Source organism: Gadus morhua, chromosome 4 (assembly GCF_902167405.1).
Source record: "Gadus morhua chromosome 4, gadMor3.0, whole genome shotgun sequence".
Classification (NCBI taxonomy): domain Eukaryota; kingdom Metazoa; phylum Chordata; class Actinopteri; order Gadiformes; family Gadidae; genus Gadus; species Gadus morhua.
The window spans coordinates 15,323,404-15,335,859 of record NC_044051.1 but is presented as its reverse complement, the minus strand read 5'-3'; the positions used below and the strand labels follow the sequence as shown (position 1 = coordinate 15,335,859).

Genomic DNA, 12,456 nt, shown 5'->3' with positions numbered 1-12,456 from the left:
AGGAAGGCGTTAACCCTCTCGCCTCCTCCGTGTCATTATCGTCATTATTCATTCTGTTCATTTATGAGCCGCTCTCATCCGAAGAGGCTCCCGGTGATTACAGAGGTCCTCACAGAGCGGGCTTAGGAGTAGGCTGAGGACATTTGGCATCAAACCCAGAAATTGAGCTGGAAATCACAAAACACAAACACAAACAAACACACACACACACACACACACACACACACACACACACACACACACACACACACACACACACACACACACACACACACACACACACACACACACTTTACAGCCTCTAGCCCTCTCCATCATGGACTCTGGGTTTCCAACCAATTGGGCAATAGTCAATCCAGTGTATTTCCTAACAGATTGCTGATGTGGGCGTGGGCGGAGGCCCATATTCTATGTGTTTATTGCACGCATTCATGTCGCCTCTAGTGTGCAGTGGGAAGGGATCTTACGAAACACCTTGAAGGATCTTAGGCAACACCTTGAGGAATCGTAGGTCACACCTTGAAGGATCTTAGGCAACACCTTGAGGAATCGTAGGTCATAGCTCGAAGGATCTTAGGCAACAACTTGAGGGATCTTAGGAAATACCTTGAAGAATAGGAAGCACCTTGAGGGATTAAGGAATCGTAGGAAACACCTTGAGGGATCGTAGGAACTACCTTGAGGGACCTTAGGAAACACTTTGCAATTTCTCCTTTCATTCATCCTTAAAGCTCTCCACCTTTTCTGCATTGTGTGTATGTGTGTGTGTGTGTGTGTGTGTGTGTGTATGTGTGTGTGTGTGTGTGTGTGTGTGTGTGTGTGTGTGTGTGTGTGTGTGTGTGTGTGTGTGTGTGTGTGTGTGTGTGTGTGTGTGTGTGTGTGTGTGTGTGTGTGTGCTTGCCTGTGTGTCTGTGTGTGCCGGTGTTTAGCCCTGTGCTTGTTCCAGTCATCTCCACTCCTCTCCCTCCTCCTCCCTCTCCCTCCATCTCATCTTCCTCATCCTCTTCCTTCTCTCCCTCTTCCTTCTCCTGCTCATTCGCACATCTCTCTCCTCCTCGTCTTCCTCACAGGCTTGTCTTCCGTCCGCTCGATCATCCTTCCTTCTCTCCCATGTGCATCCACACTCCAGACACAAACACACGCACACACACACACATCAGCACTCCACCCACAAACGCACGCACACACACACACACACACAGACACACACACACACAAACACATGCATGCACAAACACAACCACAGAAAGACGCACACATTACACATACAAACCCACGCACGCACACACACCCACATGCACACACACACACACACACACACACGCATGCATGGACAAACACACACAACCACACACACGAACACACGCACCTAGGCCCAGACACACACACACACATGCATGCACACACACACATATAAACATGCATGTGAGTGCTCCCCTGGTCTAGCACTATTTATTATTTACCTCTTGATGGCCGACAGCCCAGAGCTTTGCCTCATGTGTGTGTGTGTGTGTGTGTGTGTGTGTGTGTGTGTGTGTGTGTGTGTGTGTGTGTGTGTGTGTGTGTGTGTGTGTGTGTGTGTGTGTGTGTGTGTGTTTGTCGTGTATGGGTATGTGCATTTATTCCCATTGGGCACAGGTTAATATGGTGTCAATATCGATTTTTTTTTTTAACGTGTGTGTGTGTGCATGTATGTGCGTCTGCGTTTCAGAACACACAGTGTCAGTGTCATAGTAAAATGGGAGAGCCTGATTTTCCAATCAAATACAAGAATGGAGAGAGAGAAGAGACAATCAATCTGAATGATTATTCTCCCCGCCCTCACACCCACTTACTAACACGCACACAAACGCACACACACACACACACACACACACACACACACACACACACACACACACACACACACACACACACACACACACACACACACACACACACACACACACACAAACACACACGCAACAGACTGTGAATCGTTCCACTTCGGGTCATGTCTCTGTCCAGTGCATATATATATAAAGGAACACTCACTCAGAGGGGTGGTTACGGTGAACCATTGTAATGCCACCATCACCAACCCATTCACCCCAAATCCTGTTCACAGAGACAGAGAGAGAGAGAGAGAGAGAGAGAGAGAGAGAGAGAGAGAGAGAGAGAGAGAGAGAGAGAGAGAGAGAGAGAGAGAGAGAGAGAGAGACGTGTGTGCCTGTATATTCTTTCAGAGCACGTCGGTGTGCGTTACCCCCCTACACACACACACACACACGCACGCACGTACGCACGCACGCACGCACACACACACACACACACACACACACACACACACACACACACACACACACACACACACACACACACACACACACACACACACACGCGCACACACACACACACACACACACACACATACAAACTCACAGACACGCGCACGCTCTCTGAAAACATAATTCCAGACCAAGGGGAGGAGGTGGTGGTCGCCTGCATCTCTTCTATGTTTTTTCTTTTGCGTGTCTCGACTACGTGTGCAGTGCAATCCAACACGACAGCACGGTGGGATTTCATCACTCGTCGCTGAGGGGATTTTCCGTCCATATTTTGGGTTTTTAATCTTCTTTCCCCCCCCCCACCCCCATCGCATTCCTCTGTCCTGGTGGGTGTTTGTAATGAGCCGCTTCCCCGCCCGCGTCGTCTCCATGCCAGCATGGGAACTGCGGTGTCCAAAAGGAAGAATTTAAGAAACGATGCGATATCTTCTGTTGCAGCAAAAGTTAGGTGAGTGTCAAAACCCGTCAAACTCACCATCACCTTTGAGCATCATCTCATCCCGGTCCCCCCTGCCGGATCCGGGGAAAACCGGACCGGGACCGACCCACATGAAGTTTGTGTGCTCGTGTCTCGTGTACAGCGTGGTCTCCAGCTCAATGCCCAGGCTCAGCAGGCGTGCACAATGCACAGCCTCCTCACTGTGGTTCAGTGCACTGCTCATGTGTTCGCTTCTTCACCTCCTCATCCATTAGTTTCCCATCCTTTTCTAATCGGACCTTCACGTTTTATCGGACAGAACCGGCTCGGCCCAACCAAAATGTCCTTCATGCATAGCATTTTGTTGTTGTATATTTTCATGATTGCGTAGGCTATCCCTAACAAAGGATAGCCAACCTCTCAAACATTTTGATTACGTAACATGTACGTAACATCTCAACATCTAAATTCGCAGCGCGTCTGGCGCGCGGATTGCGTCGGAGGCGCGGGATACTGTTGTGAATGAGCCATCATCATTACGTGTTGTGTAATGAAAGTCAACCAAAGGCAAACGATACTCTATTGGCTAACTGCGCACAGTCTGGCCACAGTCATGCTCCAGTCTGCAGGCTAGCCGACTAACAGGGCAATTTGATACTTCTGCCCACCAAGGACAACACATGGTGTTATTGTAGCCTGATGTTCTGAATGGGAAAATGTCTGATCGGATTTATCGGTCGCACTCCCCCAGACCGATCGAGTGACGGATTGATTGAAGGCTGTGATGGTTGACCCTGCTGCTAAAGTCAGTCAAGGGGTCTATTCCCTCCAGGGTCTTTGAATTCAGTGGTAAGCCCCCCGGGCATTCAAACGTAGACATGAAGTTCAAGCAGCACTTAACGTTTAGTCTCTACTCTTTGCTGAGGAAGGCCGACAGCAATGACTTTTATATTCCTCGAGAAGCCTATAAACTCCTATGGAAATGGAGTCTTGTCTTCTATATATATATTTTATTTTAATTTAAATTGTATATATATATATATGTTTTAGCACCTGTGGCTACGTACGTACCAAAACAGAGGTCAATCCTATAAGTCCCCCAGATAAAAACAGTGAGTGAGAGACATCAGAGACACGTCAGTTAACAGTTAAAGTATAGTGAGTCCTGTATGTCTACCGTGGGAGACCCCCCCTGCCAGCCTCCCCAGAGCCCTCACCGCCCCCATTGGGGAGATAGGGAGGGACTTCCCATTGAGGGATGTCCGTTTCCGATTCATGTGTCGTATATTGCTTTGTCCAATTCTTTATCAAAAAAACTCCATATTTATTCTCCTTGTCATTGAAGTCATTGTTCTTGTCATGTATGTTCTCATTCTGCTCGCTCGGGGGAGTGTGTGTTAACTGAGACACACAGCCTTCTCCTTGTTGTCACTGACAAGAACATTGTCTGAATATCAGTTAATGAGATGCAATGAGATGAGGTCATCTCTTTTTCTCTCTCCCTCTATTTCTCTCTGTCTATCTCCTTCTCTCTCTCTCTCTCTCTCTCTCTCTCTCTCTCTCTCTCTCTCTCTCTCTCTCTCTCTCTCTCTCTCTCTCTCTCTCTCTCTCTCTTGCACATTTACCGGTGTCTTTTGTATACACACACACACACACACACACACACACACACACACACACACACACACACACACACACACACACACACACACACACACACACACACACACACACACACACACACACACACACTCACACTAACCCTGACCCTGTCTGCTGATTGGCCGGCGCCCTCTAAAGCCTCCTCCTCATTTACACATTACCGGTCTTAGCTGTCATACTCTGGACGCGGTCCCGGTGTTATATGCCAACACATTAGTGTCGCGTTTGATTTCCACGTTGAAGACACTGTGTTAAAATACCAATAAAACCAGGGGGAGGTGGGGGGGGGGTCCTCTATTGGATTAGCATCTTGCTTATGGGGGGGCGGGTGTGCATGGCGTGTTACACAGTGCCATGTGGCGCTGTGTGTAGCTAGACCCCTCTTATCCACATGGCTCGGAGCGTCCCGCTGTTTAAACGTCTGACTCTATAGGAGGCCCGGTGGTAAGGGAGCTGGGGTAATACCAACAATCAAGTCGTCAGGGTTTTACAGTGAGGCCCAGGGTTATTCCCAGAATAGCCCTGCTGTTTAGAACTAGGAGCCGGACAATTAGGCCTGGTGTATGAACGCACGCACACACACGCACGCATACACACACACACACACACACACACACACACACACACACACACACACACACACACACACGCACACACACACACACACGTCCATGCATGCACGGACACACACAGGCGCTCACACATTCACACACACATACCCTCAGTGCAAGAATTGGCACAAACACACATGCAAACACATGCACCTGACCATACCCTTGTTGAAAGCAGTCTCACAAACACAAACTGACGCACACATACGCACACACATTGGGTTCCTAATCTTTGTGTATAATTACTGCACAGTTAAATACAGGATACTCGTTGCTTGGGGATTATATTGTCAAAAGACAATAGGATAGTCCGATGCAGATGTGTGTGAAGACACCTCTCTCTCTCCCTCTCTCTCTCTCTCTCTCTCTCTCTCTCTCTCTCTCTCTCTCTCTCTCTCTCTCTCTCTCTCTCTCTCTCTCTCTCTCTCTCTCTCTCTCTCTCTCTCTCTCTCTCTCTCTCTCTCTCTCTCTCTCTCTCTCGCTACCCTTTTATTGAACACACCTATTGTCCTAGTGAGAGCAAGGTGTAGCGAGAGAAAAAGAGCTACAGAGAAAGAGAGGTAGACAGAGAGGGAGAGATGTAGCTAGAGAGAGGGAGAGAGTGAGAGAGAGAGAGAGAGAGAGAGAGAGAGAGAGAGAGAGAGAGAGAGAGAGAGAGAGAGAGAGAGAGAGAGAGAGAGAGAGAGAGAGAGAGAGAGAGAGAGAGAGAGAGAGAGGTAGAGAGGGAGGTAGCAAGAGATGATGTGAGAGAGAGAGGTTGAGAGAGAGAGAGAGAGAGAGAGAGAGAGAGAGAGAGAGAGAGAGAGAGAGAGAGAGAGAGAGGTAGAGAGAGGGAGAGAGAGAGAGAGAGAGAGAGAGAGAGAGGAGAGAGAGAGAGAGAGAGAGAGAGAGAGAGAGAGAGAGAGAGAGAGAGAGAGAGAGAGAGAGAGAGGTGCAGCACAGCCGAGTTTCTGAATGAATGAGTCATCGCTGTGCTCTCATCGTCCATCGTCCTATGAAAGGGAGACAGCTCTTCACACGCACGCACGCACACACACACACACACACACACACACACACACACACACACACACACACACACACACACACACACACACAGCACACATACACACACACACACACACACAGGCACACATACACACACAAGCACCAAACCTGCACACTCATCTTGTACTACATACAGCCTATATATACGTACTGTTCATGCATACTGTACATACATACTATCTATATATACAAACATACATACTGTACACACAAATTGTGTACATACTGTCGAGATACGTACATTTATACTGTATATACACATTGTATGCAGGCATCGGAAACACCATCCAATTAGTTGGCAATCATACACTTTCTTTCAGACATCTTTACGTTTGTGACGTTAATCAAAGCAGAACTCATTATTGCAGAGCACAATTTGAAAGAAGCGATTGATTTTGGCTGAGAAAAGGATCCATCGATCCACGTTTGCGTCCACTGGGGACTATTCGTCTGGGACCGGTGGCTCCGAACGTCAGCCCCTGACCCAGTGATGCAATGGAGGAGATAGGGGTGTGTGTGTTGTGTATGGTGTGAGAAACACTTCGCGCTTCACACTACAGCAACACGTCTGCTCAATCCAGGTGGGTTTGGGTATTGGTGTGAGCCTCGTGATGTTGGGCTGTTAATGAGTGTGAGTGCATGCGCATTTGGTGTGTGTGTGTGTGTGTGTGTGTGTGTGTGTGTGTGTGTTTGTGTGTGTGTGTGTGTGTGTGTGTGTGTGTTTGAGCAAGCGTGCATTGTGTGTGTGTGTGTGTGTGTGTGTGTGTTTGTTTGTACGTGTGAGTAAGCGCATTTGCAGTGTGCTGTATGTGTGTGTTACAGTATATAGATAAGACACTGATCGATCATGTGCACGAATGATCAAAAGAGTGAGAAGGAGCGAGAGAGAGAGAGAGAGAGAGAGAGAGAGAGAGAGAGAGAGAGAGAGAGAGAGAGAGAGAGAGAGAGAGAGATGACCTTGTCTCATTGCATCTCGTGATCCGATATTCTTTGGACTTTGTTCTGCTCAATGACAACAATGAGCACGAAGGACTCTTCTTTGAGTCGACCCATAAAGCTCGATCCTCTGTGATCTCGCTCATCTGTCAGTGCACCTGCTTTCCGTCCTGGTGGGCCTAGCTGTACTACCCAGGCCTGCCTTAACCTGCCATTGGGCCCTGGGGCTGAAGTTTCGTAGGCCCCCTGAGAGGGGATCTTACAATGAAGATGTGTAACTTATTTCCGACATTTTGCCGTTGTTGGGGGGAGCATCAGCCACTTTTTTCTTGGCTGATGATAGGCCTCTCATCTTTGTAAGCCCCAAACAAAAAATCACATTCTCTTGGGCCTTCGCCGATCTGGGGGCCTATCATGGGCCAGTATAATATATAAATAAAAAATAAATATATATATATATATTTTTTTTTTTTTACTGCAGCTCATGATAGGCCCCCCGATCGGCGTAGGCCCTGGGGCTTCAGCCCAGGCAAGCCCGTGCATTAAGGCGGCCTTGGTACTACCCAACACCGTTGCTTGACTTTTATCACAACTGTCTCCAAGTTTGTACATCTGTGCTACGGGTGTTAGATCAGCGTATTTGTGTCCTTGCGGTGCAGCGGTGCAAAAGCCTGTTACCTTCGTCCCCAGTTCATCTTTGAAAAGATGAACCCCCTCCACTGGGGGTCTTATCGTCACATCCGCACTGTGCTCGCTCATCTTGGGCTGTTTATACAACGTCACATGATCATTAAGGCGTGCAACATTACATGACCAACAACGTCACATGATCAGCAACGTATACAACGTCACATGATCAACAACGCATACAACGTCACTGCTCAACAACGTGCACAGCTTCACATGATCGACCAGACGGCGTCTCTGGTTGATTATGTGACCTTGTATACTCATGCGTCTCACTGTGTGACAGGTGAGCGGCTGTGGCAGTGTGTGCGTACTTAAGGGAAATCAATTAAACAAGGTCCCGTATGGATTAGCGGCAGCAAGTAGGATGGAGAGCCTCTGTTCTGTGCCAGGCGGCCGAAAGGCAGGGGCGAGAGCCAGCAGGAGAGCCAACACTTCTGTAGGTCCTTCAGGGGGGGGGGGTGCTATCCTCCGTGGTGTCAAAGCTCATGGTGCGTTTGCCCTCTACCTGCCACCCGAGCATGCGGTCGGAAATTGCTCCCGAAAAATAATCCTAATAACGTCTAAGCGGGATGGATGGGGAGAGACGAGGCCACTATAAAGAAGCATTACTTTCAAGCAGTGCAGTCCATGGTTCACCCCCCCTTCCCCCCGCCCACCCAGCGGTGGAGGGAATGCCCTTGAGCAGTACATGCACCCCTACTCAGCTGGAACCGCACCAGCGAGGAACTTTAACCTCCTGACCGGATGCTGGAAATACTTTCATTCATAAAATGCACACAAATGAGATGCAAATGCAATGCAAATGCTACACTGTTAATGTAAGGCCCGCTTAGGATGTATCGAACAAATCTACCTTTGTAGCTTAATGTGTAAATGTCTATGTAAATGCTAAACATAACTTAAGTCCCTTATATAATATTTGCCTTATAAAACATGCTCTACCAACGCACATAGACAGCCCTGCAGCAAGCGGCTCAAACCCTGTTTCAGCTGCACCTCTCTCTCCGGCTTACAACTTGTTTTTATAGTCACCAGACTTGGTGAGTGTAGTTTTACTATGTGCAAAACTAAACGTGTTACACACAACAAAGTAAGATTTCGCTTGACTTATTCTTGTTCTTTGGCTAACATGTAGAGAATCTTGGCAGGATTAAATTGTGTTGTGTATTCCTTTACCCACCAAATAAAGAAGAAACCCTCTATCCTTCCTTCTTTTTCTCCTTCACGCACGACTTCAACATAATATTCTTGAATTCTCTTTGGATTAAAACCCACACCCCTTTCCTACCCCAGTGGCGTTGAGTCCTCGACATTTACCAGAACGAATGGAGTTCACTATTTTAATGAGCCTTTTGGAATGAAATAATTGCTGTGTGATGATGTTCATTTCTGCTCCCTCATAACCAGAGGCCTTTCATTAGATAAGCATTAGCAGGAGTAATTGCCAATGTTTGCTTGTACAGGTAAGGTGGCCAACAGACCTTATATGGGTACAATGTGGTGTCTCTTGACCACTCTGGTACACCACATGTGTACTCAAAACTGTACATGTGTACCAGTATAAGCATCAGGGGCTCCGATTGGTCCTAACTAGGGATGTCCGATATTGGCTTTTTTGCCGATATCCGATATGCGATATTGTCCAACTCTAAATTTTCGATTCCGATATCAGCCGATACCGATGTCGATATTTGGGTTATTTTTCCTCAAACCTAATTTAGGTAACATTACATATCTCCTGTTGTGGAATTAACACAACATGCTTAATGTTATTGTGATGCCCCACTGGATGCATTCTTGAATGCAACAAGGCTTTCCAAATGTTAACATTGTCTGTGCAAAATAAGAAAAATACTTCAACTTAATTTAAGGGAAAAGTGCCATGTTTATTTTTATTTTTTTAATGGTCTCAGACAAAAGTTTGGATTACACTCTCCCTGAGATAATCTTGATAATGCCCACAACAAATAGGGCAAACTTGACTTCACAAATGATAAAACATTGTACCTGAACAACTATGTGCAACATAGCAGTATGTTTCTTTAACTAAAACTCAATAACCTTAATTGAATAAATGCAAAAATATGAGTCAATTACAATGTGCACTGTACTGCACAATTTTGAAAACATTTATTTGAGCTATAAATAAATAAATACAAATAATAATAAAAAAAAAAAAATCGTTTTTAAGGCAAAAAAAATCTGATACCGATATTGACAGATATTACATTTTTATGCTAATATCAGGCCGATAATATCGGTGGGCCAATAATATCGGACATCTCTAGTCCTAACCCATTCACGGCTTCAGGAGTCCATCTCTGCTCCGGTGATGACATTGCATGAAACTGAGAGAAGGTCCGTTTATATTTCCACAGTTGCGGTGCAATTTACGACCAGTGCCACCACACCACTTATTTATTTCACCCCTTTTCTTCTCCAGCCGTCCACCTTTATGGGCCCTCTCCTTTCTTTCATTGTCTCACTAAATCCTTTACCTTCTAACTTGTTTTATAATCTAGAAAGTTGGAGTAGAAGTGTGCAGTATTGAATTTGGCCACCCTCCTGTTTTCCAAACCTTTTCGCCTTGGCCCTCCCTTATATTGCTCTGCATTTATTCCTTACTTTTGTAGTTCCTGTTTATTTCCCTGCCCTCAACCTCTTCTATTCTCTCTATATGTGTCCGGAAGGTTACCTTCTGGTATTCCAGTTTATAATACGCTGATAGCTGCATCAGTCAGACAAACATGAAGAGCTACCATTACACTAAGCCTGAGGATAGACATAGAAAGGTAGACATACAATCAGACAGACAGACAATCAGACAGACAGACAGACAGACAGACAGACATACAATCAGACAGACAGACAGACAGACAGACAGACAGGCAGGCAGACAGACAGACAGACAGACAGACAGACAGACAGACAGACAGACAGACAGACAGACAGACAGACAGACAGACAGACAGACAGATGACAGAAAAAAGGCAGACAGGCAGACTGTTCTCTTCTCTTCTTCCAGGGCGAGGGTTACGACACAGACAGACAGAGAGACAAACACGAAAAATTAGAAAATGACAGCAGAATAAGCAAAGTTGTTTCAAGAAGAGTCCATAAAAGAGTGGGGTTTCCAATGAGGGGAAAAAGAGAGTTTGTAAAAACACAGCCTAACAAGCATAAATGTACCGAAACAAACAGCTGGAACCCGTACGTTCTGCACAGAACAAGTTTACCATATGGGCCCACAGTGTGCCAAAGGACCAGAAAACGTTTTTCAGAAGAATGCAACAAACAGCACTGTGCAATTAAGCTTTGTCAAGCAGTTTGTTAAGCAGGGAAAACAGAGCTTAACGACCATAAAATGCATCTCTCTCTAAATAACTTTCTGGTGCTTCTGCACATTTGCAAGCCCTCATCATGCTAAGCTTCATCAGTGCAGCGTCTGAGTTTGTTCATGTTCATTACGCCTCATTACGCGGCCATCTCCCCGGAAAGACGGATATAGAGATCCTGCGCCCTCTCAGACTCCACAATGCCTCTCGTTTTAAATGGTTACCGTCGGCCATTGTTTACCGCTGAATAATAAAGCAGAAGGTACGAGAGCGTCACAGGAACACCTGCTGATTAGCCGTTAGTTAAGAGCAGATTCATCACACCGACCCACCACAGTGTCTCACCAGGCCCGGCCAAGCACACATTCACAGCCCACGTAAACGTATGCAGAAGAAGAACAAACACTCCCTCTCTCTCCCTACTCCCACTCTGTTATGTGCACACCATGAATATTCAGACCACACACACACACACACACACACACACACACACACACACACACACACACACACACACACACACACACACACACACACACACACACACACACACACACACACACACACACACGCACACACACATAGACCCATGCATGCATGCAGGCACACACACATGGACACCAAAATACATGCACGCATACAGACACACACACAGAAACAGACATGCATGCAGGCGCACACACGTAACACAAAAAAACACATGCACGCAAACACACAGTTAGACGCACACAGTCACATACACACACAACACATTTTCAAACACACCTGCACACATAGACAGTGCCACATTAAATGATAAAACACATTTCTTTTAATTTGCACAACTAGATAAAAACACATGCAAAAAAAACACACACATATGCACAAACACACACACACAAACACACACTTACTCACATATGCACACACACACACACACACACACACACACACACACACACACACAGGCGCACACTCCCCCACACTGAGAGACAGAGAAGGGAGGATGTGCAGTGACAGAGTTGCAGTGCTATGCTTTGCAGGTCTATTTTTAGATGGGTACGGGTAGTGGGACAGCTCGCGTTGGGGCAGTGCACGCTCTAAACTCTGTCTTGAGACTGTGACACCCCAAACTCCTGCAAAAAGGCCCCATTGTCCCCCCTGACGCAAAATGAAGGGCTGTGAATAGCTGTGAATACCACACTGCTGGTGCTGAATGTACTCAGGAGGTGTGAAAGGGGTGGAGAGGGAGACAGGGAAAGTAGAAACATTTACCGCTGCTTTGGTGCCATCCATTATACACACGCCTCCTTGGCATCTCTCCTAAGGTCATCCCTAACATCTATCATCCAGCAGTCTGGCTGGGTCTACGGCAGAGGGGAGGGGAGGGGAGCAGGAGAGGATGGGGAGAGGGATGAGAGGGGAGGATGGGGAGAGAGGAGAGGAGAGGA

General features: G+C 46.7%; 1 protein-coding gene across 4 annotated transcripts in view; it reads left to right on the top strand.

Moving 5' to 3' along the window:
* The first annotated feature begins 2,368 nt into the window (after positions 1–2,368).
* Positions 2,369–12,456, top strand: part of nsmfa (NMDA receptor synaptonuclear signaling and neuronal migration factor a) — a 31,281-nt gene continuing 21,193 nt past the window's right edge. For all 4 annotated transcript variants that reach the window (XM_030355410.1, XM_030355408.1, XM_030355409.1 and 1 more), the window contains exon 1: positions 2,369–2,775. In XM_030355410.1, coding sequence (XP_030211270.1) covers positions 2,745–2,775 — 31 coding nt within the window. In that variant the 5' untranslated portion in view covers positions 2,369–2,744. The remainder of the gene's footprint in view (positions 2,776–12,456) is intronic.